At 35.7% G+C, this 27643-nt stretch overlaps 1 protein-coding gene, 1 long non-coding RNA gene and 1 pseudogene across 2 annotated transcripts; 1 reads left to right on the forward strand and 2 right to left on the reverse strand.

The window, feature by feature from the left end:
- Nucleotides 1-539: 539 nt before the first annotated feature.
- On the reverse strand, nucleotides 540-5949 carry LOC145797618 (protein FAR1-RELATED SEQUENCE 5-like). Its single transcript, XM_082885000.1, has 3 exons — nucleotides 5872-5949; nucleotides 664-2052; nucleotides 540-545 (listed from the first exon to the last, which is right to left on the reverse strand). Exons 1-3 carry the CDS (start codon nucleotides 5947-5949, stop codon nucleotides 540-542), a joined length of 1473 nt encoding a protein of 490 aa, XP_082741126.1.
- A 571-nt stretch (nucleotides 5950-6520) lies between these two features.
- Nucleotides 6521-7324, reverse strand: LOC114321720 (uncharacterized). The gene is made up of 2 exons (XR_003650396.2): nucleotides 7175-7324; nucleotides 6521-6807 (listed from the first exon to the last, which is right to left on the reverse strand). It is a non-coding gene; the product is annotated as an uncharacterized LOC114321720 (long non-coding RNA).
- Nucleotides 7325-10125: 2801 nt separating this feature from the next.
- LOC145797619 (NEDD8-specific protease 1-like) lies at nucleotides 10126-26971 on the forward strand (annotated as a pseudogene).
- The last annotated feature ends 672 nt before the right edge of the window (nucleotides 26972-27643 follow it).

The following is a 27643-nucleotide window of genomic DNA, read 5'->3' on the forward strand; positions in this document are numbered from 1 at the left end:
ATTGGCTTGTGATAGATAATTGTCATGTATCATGCCATACAAATCTTTCATTCGACATGTTAACTTTGTCACTGCATCCCTAGCTTCTTCATATCCATTGGTTAAGTGCGAAGCATAATAGCACATCTCAGTACATGCACTTGACAATGCACCAAACCGTGTTGTTTGCGTAACCCATTCTGGAAAAGGGGTCTTACCAAGTAAAGTGGAAGACTTGACATTTTTTGTCCACCTTTGTAATATACAGCTAGAGGGAATTTCTTTCAAATGCTCCATTTTCATGATTGATACCATATGGGAACATGGAATTCCACATGATTCAAAATACAAACAAGAACATTTCATGGCATGATCACTTGGTCGATATTGTACATTCCATGTGGATTCCGGATGTGTATACATAGACAAATAGTATACGTGAATATCTTCTATATCAGTTTTTCCTGACATAAATAACACTTGCTCGGATTTTATTTGTTCGCGAAATTTGAAAAATATGGCACGAGTAAATATATCAGCAGCATGTCTTTCAATCCTTTTCATACCTGTAGAAAGAATAGGAGTGGTATTCTTAGTTTCGGATTGTGCCTTAGCTTCGTTATGGCGAAGTCTTGCAAGTGCTCTATCATATGCCCTTACAAATTCAAAGAGCCTTAGGCGCACCTTTAGGAATCGATTCAAAAATGCATTCATACTCTCACAACGTTGCGTGCTTTTTGCACCAGCAAAGAAATGTCCATGGAGGTATGCTTCAGCCCATAGAGTACGCTTGCAATATACATCTGCAATCCACTTGTTATTATGAAGGCCATACTTGTCTACAAGGTTCTTCCACTCTAATTCAAACATTTCTTGTGTACATTGCATTGACATGCATTTTTCAAAGCTATGAAGAAATCCCTCTATGTGGATATTGGAAAGAGCATTTATTTTAAGATGCCATTTACATAATCGATGTCTAGCAGTAGGCATAACTGTTTTGATTGCTCTACACATGGCCTTATCCCCGTCAGTGATTACGGACAGAGGCATCTTGTGATCCATCGCATCAAGAAATTTCTCTAACACCCATATGTATGTCTCTACTGTCTCAGAAGCTAACAGTGCACACCCAAAAACAGTCGTTTGAAAGTGGTTGCTCACACCTTGTAGTATCACAAAAGGTTTGTTGTACGCATTTGTCCGATACGTAGTATCAAACATCAACACATCACCAAAATACAGATAATCTGTTCGAGATCCACCATCAGTCCAAAACAAATTATTTAATCGATTTTCTTCATCTACATCATATTTATAATAAAACATTGGATCTTGCTCTTCTTTACCACATAAGTAAGCCAAAGCACCTTCTGCGTCACCATCGACAACTTGCACTCTACGCTCAGTCCCAAAATGGTTGTACATGTCCTTCTGTATGAACCCAACATTCTCATAACCACCTGCTTGTTGTGCAGCAAAGTCCATAATGTGACTTGTCCTCATACCAATATGATGCATTGCATTGCCTTGTGCCTTGTCGGCACTCGTAACATTCCGGTGTGAGCGAAGAAATTGAACACCAAGAGGCCCTATCATGGAATGATTGTGCTCCTTGAAAAATTCATTCACTTCATATTTGGAAGTACTCCGATTGTATTTGATACGAAAACAAGCGCGACAACCAACTCTAGTTAATTGTTTTGGTTCTCTTTTACGTTCTTCAACCTCAAGGTATTTGGATTGTCTATATCCTTCTTTTGAGCATACCCAACTCCTTGATATAACCATATTATTCTTGTCCTTATACAATTGATCCCTTCGAATACTAAAGCCTTTTACCTTAGCATACGAATTGTAAAATCTTTCTCCGTTTTCTTCTGAATCAAATGTCATTTCAAACACATCCTTTTCAGTTAATTCATCTAGACGCTTAATATCTCTTTCGGTTGGAATATTATTAGAATTGACGATATTATCTTCGTTATGAATATTATACTCACCATCATTACCGTCATCATCAACTAGTTCATATATAATGTTATTCTTGTTTTGCTCAGTGTTGTCTTCCATCTGCAATAAGCATAAACAAATTAATTAAGAAAAAGCAAGTAGAAAATGATAAGTAAAATACTAGGTGGTAAAATAGATGGTAAGTGGTAAGTTGAGTCACAAAGAGTTGCTAGTAGAATGAGAATGAATGGCAAGTGTTGTGTTTTTGAATGATAATTAAACTCATTTAAACCCTACTTACTACTCAATGAGACTGTACTTACTACTTTATCAGAAGTACACTTACTACTCAATGAGACTCTACTTACTACTTTATTAAACTTGACTTATCATCCATTTAAACCACACTTACTAGTCAATGAGACTGTACTTACTACTCTATCAGAATTACACTTACTACTCAATGGGACTCTACTTACTACTTTATCAAACTTGATTTATCATCCATTTAAACCACACTTACTAGTCAATGAGACTGTACTTACTATTTCATCAGACTTCACTCACCACTCATTTAAACCATACTTACTACTTTATTAGACTTGACTTACCGCTCATTTGAATCACATTTACTATTCAATGAGACTCTACTTACTACTTTATCAAACTTGACTTATCAGTCATTTAAACAACACTTACTACTTAATAAGACTTTACTTATTATTTTATCAGATTTAACTCATTTAAACCACACTTACTACTCTATCAGAATTACACTTACTACTCAATGAGACTCTACTTACTACTTTATCAAACTTGACTTATCAGCCATTTAAACCACACTTACTAGTCAATGAGACTGTACTTACTATTTTATCAGACTTGACTTACCACTTATTTAAACCATACCTACTACTCAATATTTGGCTTACAACTCATTTAAACCATACTTACTACTTTATCAGACTTGACTTACCACTCACTTGAATTACACTTACTACTCAATGAGACTATCCTTACTACTTTATCAGACTTGATTTACTACTCATTTAAGCCACACTTACTACTCAATAAGATTATACTTACTACTTTATCAAACTTGACTTATCACTCATTTAAACAATACTTACTCAATGAGACTCTACTTACTGCTTTATTAGACTTGACTTATCAATCATTTAAACTAAATTTAAGACTACATTTACTATTTCATCAAACTTGATTTTTTTTTTCTTACCACTTGAATCTCGAAATTTTTCTTTTAACTAACTGAAATACTATTCCAACAAAACATAAAAATTTATAAATTCAAAATATAATGGAAGTGAAAGTAAAAGAGAGAAACTTACCTAAGAAGTTCCAAATCAATAACAATTTTATCTTAAAATCTCCAAAAGTTTTAGAAATGAACATCCTTGACTTATCAATCATTTAAACTAAACTTAAGACTACATTTACTATTTCATCAAACTTGATTTTTTTTTTCCCCTTACTACTTGAATCTCATAATTTTTCTTTTAATTAGGTGAAATGTTGTTCCAACAAAACATAAAAATTTATAAATTCAAAATATAATGAAGTGAAAGTAAAAAGAGAGAGACTTACCTAAGGAGTTCCAAATCAACAACAATTTTATCTTAAAATCTTCGAAAATGTTAGAAATGAACATCGAATTTTGTTTATGGAATCCTCAAATGAATTTGAAATTTTTCTATATTTTGCTAATCATATTTCTCATTAATTGCATTTATTGTGGTAGATGAAAAAGATACTAGGTTTCATTTATTGCCATTCATTGCCATTAAGTACATAAATAAAAAAAAATCATATTCCATAAAATGTAAAAAATTATAATAAAATTTATAAATTTCATATTTATTTTGTATATATATATATTTTTTTGTTTACATTCTAGTTTATAAATTTTATATTTATTTTAGAGGTTAGGTGCATTTTATTAATGTTTGAATGGTAAGTGTAGTTATGTGGAATAATTACAATTATATCAAGTAGTAAATGTGTTTTGTTGTTGTAATAAATTGAAAAACACTCATTTAAACCATACTTACTATTTTATCAGACTTACTTACCACTCATTTAAACCACATTTACTACTCAGTGAGACTCTACTTATTATTTTATCAGACTTGACTTACTACTCATTTAAATAACACTTACTACTCAATGAGACTCTACTTACTATTTTATTAAACTTGACTCATCACTTAAATAACACTTACTACTCAATTAGACTCTACTTACTACTTTATCAAACTTGACTCATCATTTAAACAATACTTACTACTCAATGGGACTCTACTTACTATTTTAGTAGACTTGATTAATTAATTATTTAAATTAAACTTAAGATTGCACTTACTATTTCATCAAACTTGATTTTTTTTTTTTTACTACTTAAATCTCATAATTTTTCTTTTAACTAGGTGAAATGTTGTTCCAACAGAATATTAAAATTTATAAATTCAAAATATCATGGAAAGTTAATGTAAAAAAAGAGATAGAGACGATAGAGACATAGATTCTTACCTAAGGAGTTCCAAATCAACAACAATCTTATTTTTAAATCTTCAAATATTCAAAAAATTTAAAAATAAACATAAAATTTTGTTCATGGAACCCTCAAATAAATTATAATTTTTTCTATATTTTATTACTTATATTTCTTATTAATTGCATTTATTATTTTCAAGTGTGATAAATGAAAAGGAAATTAGGTTTCATTTATTGCTATTAAGTAGATAAATAAATAAAATATCATATTTCATAAAATGTAAAAATTATAATAAAATGTTTAGAATTCAAATTTATTTTGTTTATTTTTTTCTTAAATTCTATTTTATAAATTTTATATTTATTTTAGAGATTTTGAAAATTTATTATAACTTAATTTTTTAAGTTTACCTGTTACCTGAATAGCAGGTTAAGTGTATTTTATCAATAATTGAATGGTAAGTATAGTTATTAATAATAGTAAGTATAATCACATCAAATAGTAAGTATACTTAGTTATTGTGGTAAGTTAAAAATCACTTTTTGGTTTCAAAACCATTAAAAATTACCTTATTTTTTACGAAACTACCTAGATTTCTTAACCTGGTTTTATTATTATCAATCAATGGTTAGATTTAGTTTACTTTTAGATCTAATGGTCCAAAATTATTTATGTATGATACATGAAAACCACCTTCATGTATCATAGAAAAATCCCTCAAAGAAATGTTAGTTTACCTGTTGCTCAGAGTGCTAAACAGGCCATTGAAACATGTGAATCCATTGCATTATGTAAGGCTATTATGATGACATATGTACATATGTCATTTGAGATTCTTTTGTTGCTAAAAATAGAGCGAATTCTGAATCTTTATACAATTGTATGAATGAGGAAAATCAAACCATTAACTTTTATATACAAACAGATGAGTAATAAGGTTTTTGAATTCTTTGTGCACAATGTGGTTTAGATTATTTAATTGTTAAGTATTTTAGTGCCCATATAGCGCTGTGAAATTGCAAATTGTTAAGAATAAAATTCCCTTTCTCTTGATTTTATTTTCTTAGCTTTCAAAATCTTGATTGGGATCATAAAATAATATGAAATGTGTGTTTATCTCTGAAAGATTCAAAGACTAATTTACAATGTTCAAAGACTATGAAATGTGTGTCATAAATCATAATCCAAAGCAATGATTTCCATAGGATAAATTTCCAAATAGCAAAATTACCTATGAAAAATAAAGTAAGAAAAATATTTAGAATTTAAAATGTGTATGTATTAAGGCCATGTTTATTGGAACAAACTAGATTAGATAGGATTAACATTATTAATCCCTTTCTCCACACATTATCAATTTCAGCAACAAAATTTCAACACACACTAACATTTCAACGCACACTAAATTTCAGCAACAAGCCATTTACATTAACAATTTCAGCAACTTTTTCAGGAACATGAACAACAACCTTTGGCACAACAACAGTAAACAAAATGTGGAACATTTTCAGTATAAATACAAGCCATAACACACACATTTCAGCCTAATTTCAGCACATTTTATGACAGTGTTTGATTTGGAATGAATGCAACTGATGCATTGCTTAACATGAACCTAAACAGCATATCTATCTCAAGATATGCATTTGCATATCTATCTCAGATCTTATTTTTTGAATGGAAGGGTGCATCAGAAGTCACGAAGTGCACCAAAATCTTTTTTGTTTTTTAATGAACCTAGCTGTATATTATTTTTCGGTAATAATACATCCTATTAAAAGTGGTGCTCTAAAACACCACTAATGAGTTGGCAAGCATTTTAAATAGGAAAAAAAAAAAAAAAACAAGACACAAACAGTGAGCCCCGTCTACTGCCACATCACTAGTGGTACTTTTAGAGCACCACTTTTAGCGGTCTCAAGCATTATTGATTATTTTTTATAGTAGTGGACTTTTATGGACAATGTATATTGTGGATTGACAGTGTGCACCAAAATCTTATAAGTGAAATGTGCCAAATTCACAGGGATGGTTTCACACCAAATTCACATCAACATTAATATATTCACACCAAAATTTCAATTTCAACCTCCATCATAATCTATTCAATTTCATAGCAAGTTTCAACCTCCAACATTAATCTATTCACACCAAATTCAACCTCATACATGTTCACACACAAAACAAGAACAAAATCAACTTCATACATGTTTACAACAATTTCAACAACATAAAAAAAAAAAACAACATTTCAGCAACAGAGGGAAAGCAACATTTCAGCAACAAAGGAACAGCACTTTGAGCAACATTTCAGCAACAGAGGGATAGCACTTTGAGCTACATTTCAGCAACAGAGGGAATGTCTGTAAAAAAAAACATTTCAGCAACATGGATAAATTAAAAAAAAGAATTGTCTTTACAAAGCTTCAAGAAAAAAAAAATGCAGAGACAAATTTCAATTTAAAAAATGAAAGACTAACCTGTGGAAAATGTCTGTAAATTTTATTTATTTATTTATTTTCAGTTTTCAACAGAGGAAGCCTCAATGAATTAAATCATAAACACACACACCATTAGCAGATTTGCAAAATCTAACAAAAAATAAAGTCATTACATGGATAAATAAAATAAAAAAAAAAGGAATGTCTTTACAAAGCTTCAAGACAAAAAAAAAAAAAAAAAAAAAAAAAATTGCAGAGACAAATTTCAGTTTTAAAAATGAAGACTAACCTGTGGATGATTGATGTCGGACTGGTTTGCTCACAACGGAGCAATGGGTTCGCGATGTGAGGGCAAAGAGAATGAGGGTTCGGTCAGGTGGAGGAGAAGAGCGTGAGGGCTATAGTTTGCGAAGCACACACCTCGATCAGTCGTCGTCGGTGTAAGAAATAGATGTATTATTAATTGATTGATTTTGTATATTACAAGATTGTTGTATATATTGATTTGTATGTTACAAGCTATTATATAGGAGAGGTGTGAGGTAAGTGAGTGGTGGTAGTGGATGGTAGTGGAGGTGGTGGGTGGTAGTGGAGATGGTAAGTGTGTTAGGTTTAGTGGGGTGGATGTAGTGGGTTAGGTTAGTGGGTTAGGTTTAGTGTACATTAACAGCCCCCCTCAAACTCAAGGAGGATAGGAACTAACCAACTTGAGTTTGAAGAGAGTAACAAAAAAGAAAAATAAACTGATAAATAAAACAGGATAGGAGACACGGTATGGTCGTGTCAGACCGATGTAGCAGACAGTTTATGGGGTCATGTCGGACCGTTGTAGCAGACACTGTGTGGTCGTGTCAGACCGATGTAGAAGACAGTTTACGTGGTCATGTCGGACCGTTGTAGCAGGACAGTTTATGGGGTCATGTCGGACCGTTGTAGAAGACAGTTTACGGGGTCATGTCGGACCGATGTAGCAGGACAGTTTACGGGGTCATGTCGGACCGATGTAGAAGACAGTTTACGGGGTCATGTTGGACCGATGTAGAAGCTGACCGGAATCAATGTCGGGACAGTTTATGGGGTCATGTCGGACCGTTGTAGAAGCTGACCGGAATCAATGTCGGGACAGTTTATGGGGTCATGTCGGACCGTTGTAGAAGATTGTGGTGGTGCACCAAGGGGGCGACTTAGGGAGTGCGCCATGAGGTGGCTTGAACATGATACTGTGTATAACCCCCCCTCAAACTCAAATAGGTGTGAAGATAGAAACCTATTTGAGGTTGAAACAAAGGGATTGATAAAGCTGACTGGTGTAGAAGACACTGTATGAGTGTGTATATAGGCTGCCCAAAAAATATACATGGATGTAGATATCTAGCCCTCAAAAGATGTGCCCGCACCCTTAAAAGGCGTGCCATCAAAAGGCGGGCCCGAATGCATCAAAAGGCGTGCCATGAAAAGGCGTGCCAGTTTGTCGGCGAGAAGAGGCGCGCGATGCGCGTGGCTGCCTCGGCTATTTAACCAAGACAGAACTGAGGCAGAGGCGAAGACAAACAATTGGCGAAAATCCTCTGAAAAACTCTTCGTTTTGCTGAGAAGGTTTTGCTGAGAAGATACTCTGTAACACTCTCTATAACACTCTGTTGCCCAGAAAAAATGGCTTCGTCTTCCCGTGGTCTACTTACTCTCTTTCCCGACCTCAACGAGTCCACAAGAGAGATAGCAGGTGCGGTGTCCCGTGAACCTCAACCAAACACCACTGGGTTTGCTCCGTTGAACTTTCCGATGCAGTCGGTGGAGCAAAAAATGGCTGTGCAGTCGGATGTGGAGGCCAATCAGTATACTCTGAAGGCATGTGTGGAAAGCATGACGGCGGTCACAAACTTGTCGAACCGGCTGCAGAGTAGGACAAATGAGGTGCAGCATTTAAACTCCCAGCTGGCTCTGCTCCAACGCATGTATAAGGATGCGCGAGCAGAGATAAGCGTGCTAAGGGCAGAAAACAAGGAGCTGAAGCGGAAGGCCACCGTGATGTTCCGATTTGGAGGGCCGCCATATGTTGCAGTGGAGGAGCAGGGTGGAGTGATCGTGCCCAGTGGAGTGGGAAACAAGGAGGCAACACCGGCAAGGGCCGGCCAGGACGGAGGCAAGAAGAAAAGACCGGCGGCAGAGTAGAGAAGAAAAATTCTACTGTGGGTGTTTTTGTTTTTTTTTTGTTTTTTTTTTTTTTTGTTTTTTTTTTTTTTTGTAAAATGTGGATCGGGGTGAACCCCCACGTGAATAAAAGAGTGTAGTGGGTATGAATGCAGTTCGTCTTCTGCCTGTTTTCTTGTTTTTTTTTTTTTTTTTTTTTTTTTTTTTTTGTGGTGGTGGTGTAAAATGATGTGTGAAAAGTAATCTTCCTCGACATGAATAAAATAAGATGGTGTGCAGTTCGTCTTCTTCCTCGCTGTTTTTGTTTGTTTTTTTTTTTTTTTTTTGTTTTTTTTTGTTCGTGCAAAGAAATAATAATGAAAAAAAAAAGATGAAAAATAAAATGAAAGAGAAATAAAAAAGAAAGAAAGAGAAAGAAAGATGTGTGAAAAGTAATCAGAATATATATATATATATATATATGAATATTTTTTTTTTTTGTTTTGTTTTGATTTTTTTTTTTTTTTTTTGGTGTTTTTAAAGAAAATAAATAAAAATAAAATAAAATAAAATAAAGAAAGTTGAGTGGAATTGGAGGTGGTGGGAGAGTGGAGTGTGTGCCCATGTGCAGGTCTGCCGAGTGGGAGAGATAAAGAGCCCCTTTTTTGTTGTTTGTTTGTTTTAAAATAAAAGAAATAAAGGTGAAGTGGGGTGCTTAATAATGAGGCTGGGATGTGGTGTGGATAGATGGCCTCTTTTTTTTCTTTTTTCTTTTTTTTTTTTTTTATTAAAATAGGTGTGTGTATGAATCACATATAGGGCTCTGTGGGAGTGCGGTGGAAGCCGAGGATTGTGAAGCGAAGGGTGTGGCCTCCTCTGCAAATCTCGGCGAAGGTGGGTGGAGTCTGGGAGTGAAGGAGCTGGAAGAGGAGGCAACGGCGTCCGACGCAGAGTTGGAGAGGGGCTGCGGGACTGGTTCGGTAGCCTGGGAGCCAGTGAACGCCGAGGCCAACGACGAGATGGTGGAGGATGCGGCGGCGATGGCAGAGAGTGGTTAGGAGCCATTTGCGGACGACGGGGGGAGTGGAGGTGACGGTGGGGGCGGCGAAGATGCCGGCGGCGGAGAAGTCGGAGTCCTCAAAGGCGTGCTCGAGCGGGAACGGGACTTTGGCGTCCGGAGCCGATGATTTGGTTCGGGCTAGTTGGCTGTGAAAGAGTAACAGTAGCAGGTGGTGTGTTGAAGATCATTCTTTGTCCTCATCATCATGAACTACGATAAGATTGCAAGCTTTGAAGCTCGTCCTGAGTGAACTGGTTTTGGAGACATGGATTTGGTTTTAGAGCCATTAATCTGGATCAACAAGGCTGCCAATGTAGCCCTACAAATCTGCCACTTTCCACAGACGTAATCTGCCACTTCTCACTCCGGACAATCAAGGAAATCTGGTTTTGGAGAAGAGCCGTGGGCGCGGAAGCAGCAGGAGAGGCATAGGGTGTGCCTGAGCTGCTTTTTTTTTTTTTTTTTCAAGGAAGGAGAGGTAATCTGTTCGTCCTCCATGTGATAGAAAGAGAGAGAGAGAAGGGATGAGAGGTCCGGCGGGCGGCCAAGGTGAGGCTGCCGCCCGCCGGTGAAGCGAAAATACCAGATTCTCAACCTTGCTCTGATACCATGTAAGAAATAGATGTATTATTAATTGATTGATTTTGTATATTACAAGATTGTTGTATATATTGATTTGTATGTTACAAGCTATTATATAGGAGAGGTGTGAGGTAAGTGAGTGGTGGTAGTGGATGGTAGTGGAGGTGGTGGGTGGTAGTGGAGATGGTAAGTGTGTTAGGTTTAGTGGGGTGGATGTAGTGGGTTAGGTTAGTGGGTTAGGTTTAGTGTACATTAACAGTCGGGAGTGGGTAACTGTCGACTGTAGGTCGCTGATGGGATTGGGTTGCCGGTGAGGGTGGGTTCGGTGGAAGAGAAGTGGGTGAGTATGAGGCTGAGTGAGAGTGTATAGCTGGTTGCTGTATAGCCTGTATAAGCTGTATAGCTTTTGGGCGGGAAATTGGCTGATTTCAATTTCATAATTTTTTTTTTTTTTTAAGGCAATGCTAGAGACCTCTAATTTAGAGGCTCTAAACACACCTCTAATGAGGTGGAAAAGGTAAAAAAAAAAAAAAAAAAAAAAAAAAAAAAAAAAAAAACCAAGACACAGCACTGATACCCACTGCCACATCACTAGTGGTACCTCTAATTAGAGGTCCCAAGCATTTTTCTTTTTTTTATAACCGTTGGATGTGCAACAGCTACTCTCAACCATTGCACAGAAGAAATGAAGGAGGAGAATCAAGGAGGGGATCCGGACTCTGAGTCAACATTTCAAAATTATTAAATAATTGTACTATAAGTTGACCAAAGATGACATTCCGTACTAAAAATGTTTGTTTTGCTAAAAACAATAAATAAAGAGTAATGCTAGACGCCTTAAAAATTTTATCAAAATTTTTATTAAATGTTTCACATAAGTATGGGACATTGTATAGGTTCCACACCTATGTAAAATATTTGATAAAAATTTTGGTAGAATTTTTAAAATCTAGCATTTTTGATAAATAAATCTTAGTTCATTTAACAAATTAAATTTTCCAACAAAATATTTGTTTTAGCAGCTCTAAGAAGTCAATTAAAATGTAAAAAACAAAAAAGAAAAAGAATATATTGCATTAATTTTTTTAAAATATACTTTAACCAATAAATTATAGAGAACTCAGGTCATAAGTTTAATTTAAAAAATCTTGGAATAATAACCCCAAACTCTATTCTTTTAAGGACAAAAGAACAATAATTTTAAATATTATATTATTTCTACCTATCTATCTATTATCCACTTATCTATCTCTATATTTGTTCATTTATCACTTATCTACCTTTCTAATTTGCATATCTCTGTCTATATCACTACTATCAATAGCAGCTTCTAGTGTCGGTGAATTTTCTAACAACTGAGTTACAACGATCTAATGGAAGTATGGTAAAAATGAAGAAAAAAAAAATGTTCAAACAATAATGTGTCATTCTGACCCAATAATTTCATTAATCATGTGTTTACTATCAAAATAATTCTTGAAGCTAATCTCATACTTCTAACTAATTTTTTCCTAAATTATAACTCCGGCAAGGAAGCCAAAAAAATAAATGGGCCGTTGATGCAAAAGAAAATGGAAGAATAAAACTTTAAGTCAAAGCATGTGATTAAATCATGGCCATTTCTTTCTTGATCTTTACATATATATGTTGATTGATTGTTGTTGCTGCTTCACGCCACGTCTAGTCTTTTTTGCCCCCAACAGTGGCTAATCAAGTTCGCATCATTATGATTTGGTTTATGGATTCATTCATAATTAACACTTAAGCAAATATATATAAATCTATCTATCCATATCTATTTTTTATACTACATATAAGGTTAACATCCCTTGCCGTATGCCAAGTGTCCACTTTGCTTTTTTTAAACGACAATGCTACGTAGTTCAAATTTTGTGGCTCAAAAGTGGTTCAAATGGCCAAAACGACGTCGTTTTGAGTACAGAACAACATAAAAATGGCCAAAACGACGTCGTTTTGACCATTTGAGCCACTTTTGAGCCACAAAATTTGAGTTACGAGACATTTTCCTTTTTAAAAAAAAGAATAATAGGATCGAGATTTGAACATGATGATAGTTGAAAGTACACTAATTATATATATATATTTTTTTTTTCTTATTTAAATTACACACGTATCACGTGTACCAAATCACTAATTATATATAAAGTAAATAATTCATTTGGTGGTGTCTTTAAGTCTACTTTCTCAATTTACCATGTGAATGTTTATTTATACTCTATATAAAGTAAAGAGTCCAGCTTGTTTCAAGTTGAGATCAAGACTGAACCCGTCCAGTTCGGTTCATGGGGTCATTTGTTGGGCTCGTTTTGATAATCTGAACCGTTCAATGTGTAGAACTCGTCGAGTACTACATATCTATAAAAAATCACGTTGATCGGATATCAATACCTATATGATCAAATCAGTTTTGTATAAAAAAAAGGCGGTGAAAAAATTAACGGTTGATAAAAAACTGTTTGGTTCACATAGCTATCGATATCCGATCAACGTGATTTTTTACAAGCATATAGTACTCGACGAGTTCTACACATTGAACGGTTCGGATTATCAAAACGGGACCCGTGGTGGGCCCCCATAGGCCCAACAACACGGTCCAGTCTGATCTTGGACTGGACCAAAGCCACTGCCTAAAGTAAATAACTCACTTAGTGATATCCTGAAATTTGCTTTCTCCTTTTATCAGGTGAAAAAAAAAAAATTATATAGTGAAGTGAACAAGAGTTAAACCTAAGTCTTTAAGTCTAATAAACTAATAAATAACACCATTATCACTTGAGCAACATGCATTATATATATTTTTAATTCAAAATTAAAATTTTTATTTTACAAATTTAACAGTATTCTCATGAAATGGACACACCCTTAGTGTATATATGTCCTACACACACTGTGTAAGAATTAATTAGATTTAACAGTTACCCATTAAAACAGTTACATGGCGTTAGTTGGACATGGGGAGGGTGTTGTGACAGCACTGTGCTTTGATGCCCTATTCAAGATTCATCTCGATTCTATTTTAATGATCTGAACTATTCATATTATAGGGTTCATTGCGTATGTCATCCATATAAAAAATTAGGTTATTCGGGCATGCGTAATCCCACGTTCAAATTATAATTATTTTTTAAAAATTATCAAAATTATGCTAACTATTTATCTTTTGTAAACATAAATGTGATCTTATTATAAGTTACAAATGCCTAATTGACTAAATTTCTTCCATAAATTATCTATTCAATGAACTTTACAATAAAATAATTCGAATTAATGAAAGTAGTTCATATCAAATCATGTTTTTACTCAAATTTAGAATCAGATTAGATGGAAAAATTGGTGAAGGGTGGTTGGTGATGGTCTTAGGGTTTCTTGTTAATTTCAAATGGGGGTTTTGTTGTTTTGTCACTGCATGTTTGATTAAATCTTTATGATTATAGATATATATACAATCTGCAAAAGAGAAAGTACAAACCTTCCTGTTAATCAGATTTGGAAGGGTTCAGAATTGGTTGATGTTCAGAATTGGTTGATGTGTTTGTTTATTGTAACACATTGATTGAAAACATCTTTATCCCAAACTTTCTCACTGACCTTGTTAACCAAAACCATTCAAAACCACTCTTCAATGCTCTAAGGTAGTGTTTGGTTCACTCAAATTGAGTGGATTGGAATGGTTATTTCATCAAAATTTTCATTCTTATTGGTTTTTTGAATGACCTAAACTAAACTATTTGTGGCTGCAGATGAACCAAACAAAACAGAAAAGCATGTTTGATTAAATCTTTATGATTATAGATATATATACAATCTGCAAAAGAGAAAGTGCAAACCTTCCTGTTAATCAGATTTGGAAGGGTTCAGAATTGGTTGATGTGTTTGTTTATTGTAACACATTGATTGAAAACATCTTTATCCCAAACTTTCTCACTGACCTTGTTAACCAAAACCATTCAAAACCACTCTTCAATGCTCTAAGGTAGTGTTTGGTTCACTCAAATTGAGTGGATTGGAATGATTATTCCATCAAAATTTTCATTCCTATTGGTTTTTTGAATGACCTAAACTAAACTATTTGTGGCTGCAAATGAACCAAACAAAACAGAAAAGCTCTTTTTTTTTTCTTTTTTGTTGTTGTGGTTTTAGTCTTCACAACATGTCATTCTACTTAATGCTCCATAATTTTTTCGAAGTTTTTCTATTTATTCCCCTGGGTGATGAAAACACATCATCTATGAACTGCTTTGCCTGTAGCTTCTTCACTTCCTAGACAAACACTGCCTCTGCTGGAATAGTTGAATCTATGCAACTAGCATATAAAGTCAAGCGAAATCATATAAATCACAAGTAAAAACAAAATCATACAAGTTTCATCTTCAATTTTTTCTTTTTCTACATATTTGATTTGTGGAAAAAAGTTTGTCTTCTCCTAAATCCATAGAAAAACTATACGGAAGTATCTAAAAACCGAACCTTGATTGATATGACAAAATGGCCTCCAGCCGTCAGGAAATGTGATCCATTCAAGGTGGTGTAGAGTATGGAAGGGAGATGTACTGGTGTTGAAAAAATAACCCAATAATGATTCATCCCACTAAAAATATCACCACTAATAGCACTAATGCATTAAAAAAGTAAAAAAAAAAAAAAAATACAACTCCAAGACCAAAACATCACATCATTAATGGCGGGACCCACTGCCACCTAATTAGTGGGAGCACTAATTAGTGCTCCCAAGCATTTTTCAAAATAACCAATCAATCTTCTAAACCTTCATATTAATCACCGGGACAACAAACCATAAACCTGGAGATCTTATGTGTTGGGTATACCTCCTTATTGGAGTGTGGGACCCAATTGGTTTGTTAAAGAATTTTAATTTGACTTAGTTTAGGTATAATATATTTTTATATATTATATTTGTGGAGACTCAATTCAATTTGGATACAATTAGGATTTGGGTAAAACAAATCTAAGATTTAACAATATATATATATATATATATATATATATATATATATATATATATATATATTGTTCCAAAGTGCTATATAGAGACATACGGTTTTCATACATCTCGGTGACCATGCGTGCTGATCTTCAATTTGGTGCTTGGTCAGTGCTTTGGATTTGGTTTGTTGATGCTTTGCTATCTTTGATTCAAAGCTGATTTGGTTAATTATTTTGGATCTTCTACAACTCTGTTTCAAAAGGTTTTTGTTCATTTGTCTGGTGAGATCTTTCCTCGTGTTTATTTGTGATTATTTAGAATTCACCTAAGGGTGATTTTGTGAGATCATTAGTGTCTCGTTTGTAATCGTTTGGAACTTTTTTTGGTTGATAGTGGAATCAGATTTCGATCCCGTGGACGTACCTTACATTGAGGGAACCACGTAAAAATTCTTGTGTTGCTTTTGATTTAATTTTTCCGCATTAGTTTTTATTCCCATTGATTGATTTACTTGTGGGAATCGCATTGATTTTCCCTAACAACTGGTATCAGAGCTTACGGTCTATTTGGATTTATTTATTTGTGTAAATCAATGGAGGGGAATGTGGGTCGTATGTCTAGCTTTAATGGAAGCAATTGGGTAACTTGGAAAACTAAAATGGAGGACCTATTATTTTGTAAAGATTTGTATGGACCCATTGAGGGTGATAGTGGCAAACCCGAGGGTATGAAAGATGATGAATAGAATAGGCTTAATCGAAAAGCCGTTGGTGTTATCCGTCAATGGATTGATGACAGTGTGTTTCATCATGTTGCTACTGAAACTTCAGCACATGATTTATGGAAAAAATTAGAGGGTCTTTATGATAGGAAATCAGCCACAAATAAAGCTTTTCTGTTTCGTAAGTTGGTTAATTTAAAATATAAAGAAGGCAGCCCTATTCCGAAATATCTGAATGAAATAAAGAGTATTGTTAACTAACTTGCTTCTATGAAAATTGTTTTTGATGATGAGTTGCAGGCTTTGATTCTACTTAGTTTTTTGCCCGAAAGTTAGGAGACTTTGGTTGTGACCGTCAGTAATTCGGCGCCCGATGGAGTTGTCACAATGGGGCAAGTCACTAGTAGCCTGTTGAATGAAGAAACTAGAAGAAAATCAGCAGGTTCCTCTCATTCGGAAGCATTCGTTATGAGAGGCCGAAGCAAAACAAGGGGGAGGAGTAAGACTCCTCATGGTCGTGATCAAAGCCATGACAAATTGAAAGATGGTTCTTTTTCAAAGAAACACGTTGAGTGCTATTATTGCCATGAGAAATGGCACATGAAGCGAGAATGCCGAAAGCTCAAGAATAAGGAGAAAAGGCGTGACAAAAGTATAGACAAGAAGCAAGAAGACACAACGGCAGTTACTACCAATGGTGATCTCATGGTCATTTGTGAAGATGATTGTATCAATTTTGTGGGCCAAGAGAGCAATTGGGTGATTGATTCTGGTGCTTCTTTTCATATGACTTCTCAAGTTGATTTCTTCACTACCTACATTACAGGAGATTATGGTTTTGTTCGAATGGGTAATGAAGGTTTGTCCAAGATTATCGGCATGAGTGATGTTTGCTTGGAAACAAATTTGGGCTGCAAGTTGTTACTTAAAGATGTAAGGCATGTTCCTGACATTCGCCTTAATTTGATCTCTACTGGGAAGCTAGATAATGAAGGCTTCAACAACAAATTTGGTGATGGAATATGGAAGCTCACAAAGGGTTCTTTGGTGGTAGCTAAGTGCAAGAAGACTCATACACTTTATTCGATGCAAGGAAAAATTTGTAAAGGTATTGTCAATACATTTGAAGATGATACTTCTACCGAATTATGGCATAAGCGGCTTGGCCACATGAGTGAAAAGGGGCTGCAAATTTTGTTCAAGAAAGAGCTTCTACCTGGTTTGAAAGGTACACATCTTAAAACTTGTGTTCAATGTTTGGCGGATAAACAACATAGAGTTTCTTTTCATAAAAATGTTGCTTCTAGAAAAGAAAATGTTTTGGAGTTGATTCATTCAGATGTTTGTGGTCCTTTAAAAGTTAGAACACCTAGTGGTGCACTTTATTTTGTTACTTTCATTGATGATTATTCAAGAAAAGTTTGGGCTTTTCTACTAAAAACTAAAGATCAAGTTCTAGAAGTATTTAAGCATTTTTAGGCCATGGTTGAAAAAGAAACATGGCAGAAATTGAAGTGCATCCGATCAGACAATGGTGGTTAATACATTGGGCCATTTGATGAGTATTGTCGCAGCCAAGGTATTCGGCACCAAAAGACAGTTAAGAAAACTCTTCAACAAGATGGCGTTGCCGAGAGGATGAACCACACCATTGTGGAAAGAACAAGGTGTTTGCTTTCACAAGCTAAATTGCCAAGATCCTTTTGAGGTGAGGCAATGAAGACAGCGGTTGACGTGATCAATTTGTCACCTTCCTATCCTTTGAATGGTGATGTTCTAGAAAGAGTTTGGACCAATAAAGATGTGTCTTATGAGCACTTGAGAGTGTTTGATTGCCGAGCTTTTGTTCACATTCCAAAAAATGAGAGGTCCAAGCTTGATAGAAAGTCAAGACAATGTATTTTTCTTGGCTATGGGCGTGATGAATTTGGGTATAGATTGTGGGATCCGGTCGACAAGAAAGTCATTCGAAGCCGTGATGTTGTGTTTCTTGAAGACCAAACAATTGAAGACTTTGGCAAAGGCGATCAACCGGAGCAAAAAACTAGTGATCTCATTGACATGGATCCATCTCCTTCATCTTTAGTTGATGATGAAAATGGGGGAGATGTGCAGCCACCTATTGAAGAAGTGGAGGATGATGCTAATCCTAATGAAGTTGAGCCAGAAATTGAGGAAGAGCATCCAACTCAAGAACCGTCACCACAACTTGAGTTAAGAAAATCTACAAGGGACCGACAACCTTCAAGAAAGTATCTTCCCAATGAATTTGTGTTGATTTCCAATCAAGGGGAGCCGGAGAGCTACCAAGAAGCAATTGAGCATGCAAAGAAAGGTGATTGGAAAAAGGCCATGGAAGAGGAGATGAATTCCTTGCATGAAAATCACACTTATGATTTAGTGAAGTTGCCTAAGGGGAGGAAAATTTTGAAAAATAAGTGGGTCTTCAAATTGAATAATGATGGCAAGAATCTGAGGTACAAAGCACGACTTGTTGTGAAAGGTTTTGGGCAAAAGAAAGGTATTGATTTTGACGAGATTTTCTCGCCGGTTGTGAAGATGTCTTCTATTCGGGTTGTACTTGGCATGGCTGCAAGTATGAACCTTGAAGTTGAGCAACTTGATGTGAAAACCGCATTTCTTCATGGTGATCTTGAAGAAGAAATTTACATGGAGCAACCGGAAGGTTTTGTAGAAAAAGGGAAAGAGAAATTTGTTTGCAGATTGAAGAAAAGTTGGTATGGCCTCAAGCAAGCCCCGCGGCAATGGTACAAAAAATTTGACTCTTTCATGATGAATAATGGTTTTTCTAAAATCACTTCGGACCATTGTATGTTTGTGAAAAAATTTTCGGATGGTAAATTTATTATTCTTTTGCTTTATGTTGATGACATGTTAATTGTGGGTCATGATTCTACCATGATTAACAAGTTGAAGTTAGAATTGAGTAAATCTTTTGTTATGAAAGATTTGGGACCGGCAAAGCAAATTCTTGGTATGAAAATTGTTCGTGATCGCAAAAAGGGACTGATTTGGTTGTCTCAAGAAAGCTACATCGAGAAAGTTCTTGAGAGATTCAATATGGATAAAGCGAAGCCGGTTGGTTGTCCACTTGCGGGTCACTTCAAGCTTAGTTCGAATCAATGTCCTATAAGTGAGAAAGACAAGGAAGAGATGCTGAAAGTTCCTTATGCTTCAGCAGTTGGTTCTTTGATATACGCTATGGTTTGTACAAGGCCGGATATTGCTCATGCAGTTAGTGTGGTGAGTCGTTTTCTCTTTAATCCGGGTAAAGAACATTGGGCAGCGGTAAAATGGATTCTAAGGTATCTTCGAGGGACTTCAAAGGTGTGTTTGTGTTTTGGGGATGGTAAGCCGATGCTTGATGGGTTCACAGATTCTGACATGACCGGTGATGTTGATTCTAGAAAATCTACTTCGGGGTATTTTATGACTTTTGCAGGGGGAGCTGTGGCATGGCAATCTAAATTATAAAAATGTGTTGCTCTCTCAACTACCGAAACTGAATTTATTGCCATTACGGAAGCTTGCAAAGAAGAGTTATGGTTGAATAAATTTTTGCAAGAGTTGGGTTTAAAGCAAGAAAGTATGTGCTTTATTATGATAGTCAAAGTGCTATTCACTTAAGTAAAAATTCTACTTTTCATTCGAGATTGAAACACATTAATGTGAGATACCATTGGATTCGTGATGTGTTAGATTTGAAGTTGTTGTAACTCGAAAAGGTTCACACAGATGATAATGTTTCAGATATGTTAACAAAGACTTTGTCGAGGGACAAACATTTGAAGTGTCGAACTTTGGCGGGTATGGTTGATATCTCCACCTAAGTTGGTAGGGGGAGAATTGTTGGGTATACCTCCTTATTGGATTGTGGGACCCAATTGGTTTGTTAAAGAATTTTAATTTGACTAGGTTTAGGTATAATATATTTTTATATATTATATTTGTGGAGACTCAATTCAATTTGGATACAATTAGGATTTTGGTAAAACAAATCTAAGATTTAACAATATATATATATATATATATATTGTTCCAAAGTGCTATATAGAGACATACGGTTTTCATACATCTCGGTGACCGTGCGTGTTGATCTTTAATTTGGTGCTTGGTCAGTGCTTTGGATTTGGTTTGTTAATGCTTTGCTATCTTTGATTCAAAGCTGATTTGGTTCATTATTTTGGATCTTCTATAACTCTGTTTCAGAAGGTTTTTGTTCATCTGTCTGGTGAGGTCTTTCCTCTTGTTTATTTGTGATTGTTTAAAATTTACCTAAGAGTGGTTTTGTGAGACCATTAGTGTCTCGTTTGTAATCGTTTGGAACTTTTTTTGGTTGATAGTGGAATCGGATTTTGATCCCGTGGACATACCTTACATTGAGGGAACCACGTAAAAATTCTTGTGTTGCTTCTGATTTAATTTTTCCGCATTAGTTTTTATTCCTATTGATTGATTTACTTGTGGGAATCACATCGATTTTCCCTAACATTATGTTCAATTTCCACTGCCAATACATCAGCTTACCTCATACCTGTGACTTTTGGTGGTTGCACATAATTAGGGTTTACACTGTAGGAGTTTGTGCAAAGTGCTTCTGTCTTGGAGGGGTTCCTCGTTATATTTATAACTGCCAGCCATCATGGGGTCATGTTTAATATATTGTTGTTGGGTATGTTATTTCAAGTTTGGTGTCGGATTGAGTTCCAAGGCACCAAATTAAGTCGAACCTCATAGTTTTGGCCAACTGTATTTCCTATTTGTTGATATCGGCATGGCTAAAATTCTGAAGCTTTGTATTTGCCTACTTTTTATGTTGTGGCTCAACTTTTGCAAAATGCAACTTAAAGTGACCGTCTTTGCAAAATGGTATATTACTAGAAGTGATTATTGTTGCTGTGAATGCACATTTTATGTGGTACAAAATAAGAATGTTGTATAGGCTTGTGAGGATGCTTAAACTTGTATTCTCTTTTGTTTATTGTTGTTTGCAGATTTGTCTCTAACGAGGAGGTCCTAACTTACAAGGACATTGTACTGAGAAGAACAGATTTGGAAATCCTAGAAGGACCTTGTATTAGTGTATATTAGTGCTTGTAATGATGTTAGTAGGTTAGTACTTGTCTTTATTATACATTACTTTAAGTTAGTGTTCGGCTACTTTCGGCCACTTTCCTATTCAGGTTTGTAATCCTCTCCTATATAAGGAGCTTCTAACATTGTTAAAGACACAACATATATAATATCAATAGATACATTATTCTCTCTGTATTTCTCTCTTTATACATTGAATTTAACATGGTATCAGAGCAGGTTTAGAACCTAGTATTTTCGCTTCCCCGGCGGGCGGCAACCTCACCTTAGCCGCCCGCCGGACCTCAACCTATTCCGCTTATTTTCTACACATACCTTCCCATCACTGCCTAAATCCTCTCTCCCTTGATTTTGAGATAAAACACACAGAAGGATACACGGAGATGAATTGGTGGTTCTGCATCACAATCTCACCGGGGTCATGCCCATCCTCTGTCTATTCCCATTTCAGTACTTGGAATGGCTTCATCAGAAACACCACTATTACTAATATTGGTCTATGTGGTCTATATGACAGACTCACACACACACATAACAAAGGAGGACAGACTCACAACTCACCTACTCAGCCGATACCTGGACTTGTTCTTCGGCGGCGGCCGTGTCACCGTGGTGCTTCGCTATGAGCCAGCATAGTTTCTAACAAATTCCATCTTGGTCACCTCCACTCCACTCTTCACCGCCGATCTAGTCTCCTTCTTGAACGCTGCTCAGACGGCTTTTTTACGCTGTAGACGAAGCAAAGAAATGACTGAACAGTGCGGGATATGAGCAACTTTCAGAGAGAGAGTTCAGTCTTTGCCATCATCAAGAATTTTTCTGGGTTTGTTCATTGATTACTTGAAATTGTGGGTGTTGAAAGATCTAGAAAAGAAATGGCAACATTTGCAGGGACAACCCAGAAGTGTAAGGCATGTGAGAAGACAGTATACTTGGTGGATCAGCTCACAGCTGATAACAAGGTCTACCACAAGGCTTGCTTTAGATGCCACCATTGCAAGGGCACCCTCAAGCTGAGTAACTATTGCTCCTTTGAAGGTGTGTTATATTGTAAGCCTCACTTCAACCAACTGTTTAAGATGACAGGCAGTTTGGACAAAAGTTTTGAAGGGGCTCCAAAAACTGTTAGAGTTGACAGATTCGCATATCAGGGTCATACCAACAACAAAGTTTCGAGCTTATTTACTGGAACTCAAGACAAATGTGTTGCTTGCAAGAGAACAGTTTACCCAACGAGGTGGACGACGGAGTGGAGCGGATGGCGATGTGGATCAATTTCGTTTCTCAGATCTGAGATCGCCTTCCGGCGCCATTGACAGATCCCACCAAGGTGGACGACGGAGTGGAGCGGATGGCGATGAAATCTCAAGGCACATACTCTTCTTGACTCTTCTGGAACTCCGACCTCCACTGCAACGTGGTCTAAGCCTACACCTGGAGCCACAATCTCTCTCTTTCTCTCCATGGACCCAATATCTTATCCACTGCCCCTTGTTGAGCTCAGACTCATTATTATGCTTCCCACTCTCCCCAATTTTATTTATTTTATTTTATCTTCTCTTTTCCATTAAAAAAAAAAAAAAAAACTCAGAACCCATCTCTCCCGAGATTTCATTATTTTAACACTCAGTTCGTGTTCCCACTGCCTTCATTTTATTTTATTTTATTTTTTCTATCTTTCTTTTTCTATCAATCTTTCATTATTATACAACTCAGTTGGTGAGTATCATCCCTTTTCCATTATCTTATTATTATTTTTTTTTTCTTCTGCCACAAAAAAAAAAATATTCCAAACACCGTTCCTGGATTTACCAAAACCGTGGGCCCCGAAACCACGTGAACCACTTTCCTTATTTCCCCACTCTTTCGTTTTGATTTCAAATATATTCTTATTATTTCTTTCTTTATTTTTCTTTCACATTATTTTTAATCTTTTTCAAATTTCATTCATACCATATCGATTTGCACACCAAACCTTGTTTTATTCATCTCAGGCATCTACTTCCATCGCGTTCTCACCAGCGAGTTACAACAAACAAACAAACAAAAAAAAACTGTCATTTCTTCTTGCCGGGATCAAACCCGATCACAATTTTACACACACACACAAAAAAAAAAAAAAAAAAAACCAACACAACCCCACCAACCCACAAACACCCACCCACAGGCGGGTTTTTTTTTCCTTATCCCTTCTCTACTCTGCCGCCGTTCTCTTCTTCTTGCCTCCGTCCTGGACGGCCCTTGACGGTGTTGCCTCCGTGTTTCCCACGCCGCCGAGCCCGTTCCCTCCCCCCTGCTCCTCCACTGCAGCATATGGCGGACCTTCAAATCGGAACATAACGGTGGCCTTCCGCTTCAGCTCCTTGTTTTCCGCTTTTAGCACACATATCTCTGATCGCGCATCCTTATACATGCGCTGGAGCAGAGCCAGTTGGGCGTTTAACTGCTGCACCTCATTTGTCTTACTCTGAAGCCGGTGCGACATGTTTGTGATTGCAATCATCGTCTCCACACATGACTTCAATGTATACTGATTGGCCTCAATATCTGATTGCGCTGCCATTATTTGCTCCACAGACCGCATAGGAAAGGTCAACGGAGCAAACTCAGGGGCGCTTGGTTGAGGTTCAAGGGCAATCGCACCAATTACCTCTCTTGTGGACTCGTTGAGGTCTGGAAAGAGAGTGAGCAGACCACGGGAAGACGAGGCCATGTTATGGGTTGCTGAGTGTTTCAGATGTTACAGAGTGTTTCAGGGTTTGCAGCTCTCAGAGAAAAGCTCTCAGAGAACGAAGAGGTTTCAACTGGTTTGTTATGCTTCCACGCCTCAGGCTTCGCTTTGGTTTATATAGACAATGACGAAGAGGACGACACGACACTCTGTCGGTCACGTGCATCGCCGCGTGTCTGGCGCCCCTTTTGATGGCTCGCCGCTTGAAGATTTCTGTTGGGCACGCCTTTTGATGGCACGCCTTTTGATAGATTGGGCACGACTTTTGAGGGTGCGATATCTATATCTATATATATATATATATATATATCTTTTGGGCTTCCACGGTCTGACACGACCACACAGTGTCTGCTACAACGGTCCTGCATGACCCTGTAAACTGTCCCGACATTGATTCCGGTTAGCTCCTACGACGGTTTGACACGACCATACAGTGTCTTCACCAACGGTTCGACACCACCATACAGTGTCTCCTATCCTATTTTATTTTCCTATTTTATTTTGTTACTCTCTCCAAACTCAAGTTGGTTAATTTTTATCCTCCTTGAGTTTGAGGGGGGCTATTAGTGTATATTAGTGCTTGTAATGATGTTAGTAGGTTAGTACTTGTCTTTATTATACATTACTTTAAGTTAGTGTTCGGCTACTTTCGGCCACTTTTTAGGTTTGTAATCCTCTCCTATATAAGGAGCTTCTAACATTGTTAAAGACACAACATATATAATATCAATAGATACATTATTCTCTCTGTATTTCTCTCTTTATACATTGAATTTAACACCTTGTTATCTCAATGACCAAATCATTGGATTCTACTTTACTTATCAGTCTTCCTTGTTTACTTCCCAAGATGTCCGACTTTCCCCGCCTTCAGTTTCGTTCTGGCTTGCGAATTGCCAAGATGTTGAAAGTGCCAAAGATTTTGTCAAACCTCTCAAATTGTCCGGAAAGGAATTGGAAGTTTTTACTGTGACGATAATGATGATCTTGGTGTGAGTGAGCGGGACACATTGGAGCCTATTGGTGTATAATAGGGACACAAACACATTTGCACATCATGATAGCATGGAGGGAGTAAATAATTTTCATGCCATGAAGCTCTATGAGGCTGTCAAGGGTTTTATGGGCTCTGATGCTGAAGCATCTTCATTGACATCATCATCCTCGATGAATTTATCAAAAAGTAAAAAAATAAAATAAAATAAAAAAGGGGGCAGCGGCCAAATCTGTGGGAGTCCTTTCTAGTTAACCGTGATTTATAGAATGCCATACACTACAGCAGATGAATGGATATGATTGTGGACTTTGGGTGTGTTTGATTGGACGGACTGGAAAAGGGGGGATTAGAATCCATCGGACTTGAGTCCTGGGACTGTGAATCCCCGGACTATTTTGTCGGATTGAATATGTATCCTGTGTTTGTTTTTTCATGGGATTAGATGTTTGGATAGGACTATTTTCAGTGAATCCAACGTTTGGTTGGACGGACTGGATAGGATAAATAAACAAAAGACTATTTTGCCCTTTTTCAATTGTTTACTAAGTAATAGTAATATTAAACATATCTTTAATATTTTAATTATTTTTAATTAAATAAATTTGTTTTTTTAAATTAAATAAATAAATAAATAAAATATCAATAAAATTTGTTTTAAATCATTACTGTATAACAAATCATTATTTTTTTTTTACATACAAAACTTTACTGTGTTTGTTTATTTACACAATTAAATAATTTACTGTGTTTGTTTATTTACACAATTAAATAAATTTATTTTTTTACACAATTAAATAAATAAATAACCACTGAATTTGTTTATATTATTTTTTTAATTAAAATTTTAAATAAAACACCTATTACAATTTAAATAATGAAATTAAATAAATTATAAACAAAATTTTAAAATAAAACATCAATAAAATATCTATAAAAAATTATTTTAAAAAATTAAATAAATAAAACATCAATAAAAAGTTAAATAAAATTATTTTATTTTTAAATGGAGACATTTAAATTTTATTGAATGTTATTAAATATAATACATAATTAAATAGTAGAGGGTCAAAATGGTCATTTTCGCATCTAATCCCAACAGTGGATAGTCTCCCACTTTCTGTCCCACCCCCCCAGGACACAATAGTCCCCCATATGGGGGACATGGAGTCCGGCCGGACATGGAGTCCGGCGGACTAAAAAAAAATCAAACGGCGGATAAGGAGCACTATTTGGATTACAATCCAAATAGTGGATAGTCCCCCCATAGTCCCCCCAATCAAACAAGGCCTTTATGTTATGGCCATTGCATGAGCAATCTGTAAGTGACATACAAGTAATGAGTAATGTTAGAGACCCCAAAAGTACTATCAAAATTTTTACCAAATCTCTTATATGAGGGTGGGACCCACACCATGTGGGTTCCATGCGGGTCCCACACTCATGTGAGACATTTGATAGAAATTTTGATAAAATTTTTGAGATTTCTAACACTTTTGCAAGTAAATACAAGGGCAAGGATGACAATTGGTTTTCAGCTGTTGAAGAGCATGTTGATGCTTCTTTGGAGATGACAATGCGAAATGAAGTCATTAGCCTTATTGAAGACCTCAGGGTTGAGAGTTGAATGGTATTTGTTTCTAATTTAGTTCCTCTGATAAAAGATAAAGAATTAAGCGGTTTTCTTTTTCTTTTTCTCATTTTATATTTCTCAGCACATTAACAGAGACTATTGCTATTACTCTTTTCTTATAGAAACTAGTGACAACCTCATTGTAAATGAATGACTGTTATTGAGAAAGGCAAAAGAAGAAATTTTTAATTCAAATGATATATTGTAGAGTTCTATGTTTAAAAATGTGCAACTTTGTATGTAATGTCAAATTCATTCTGCCAATGAACTGTTGCAGGGGTTTTTTTTTTTTTTTTGGTAATTTAAATTTATTGATAAAATACCCAAAAAAGCCTCAGTATACAAGGATATTCTTAAATACAGTAATGGAGACGTATACTTCACAGAATGTCATATGTTTTACTAATAGTTGTTAGTTTTCTGTTTTACTGTTCTCATAAAACGTAATATTTTCAGTTGATTTCCATGGTAGTTTACTTTCAAAGTGAGGTACCCTTAATTACCATGAAATTGGCATATCATCTAAGGAGATAATGTTTTCATATCGTTATTTTTGTTTTTATTTTTATTTAGCTATATAAATTTTTTCGTAAGAGAAGCCTGACTATGATGATCATTTTGACAAATATTTTCCACCAAAAACAAAAGTTCATTGAAAAACTGTAGGTCAATCAGGTGGCCCCGAAAGAGGCAAAACAAAAGAGGTTTCTGAGGTTGTTTTGGGCTCAAAATTCCTTGTTAAATTTGCTAAAAAAAAATATAACACTTAATCTTTTTCAAGTTGCAATCATCCAATTTAAGAGGGTTTTAACAATTTATCTCCTAA

The sequence above is a fragment of the Camellia sinensis genome, chromosome 8 (genome assembly GCF_055761805.1).
Source record: "Camellia sinensis isolate YWXY chromosome 8, ASM5576180v1, whole genome shotgun sequence".
Lineage (NCBI taxonomy): Eukaryota > Viridiplantae > Streptophyta > Magnoliopsida > Ericales > Theaceae > Camellia > Camellia sinensis.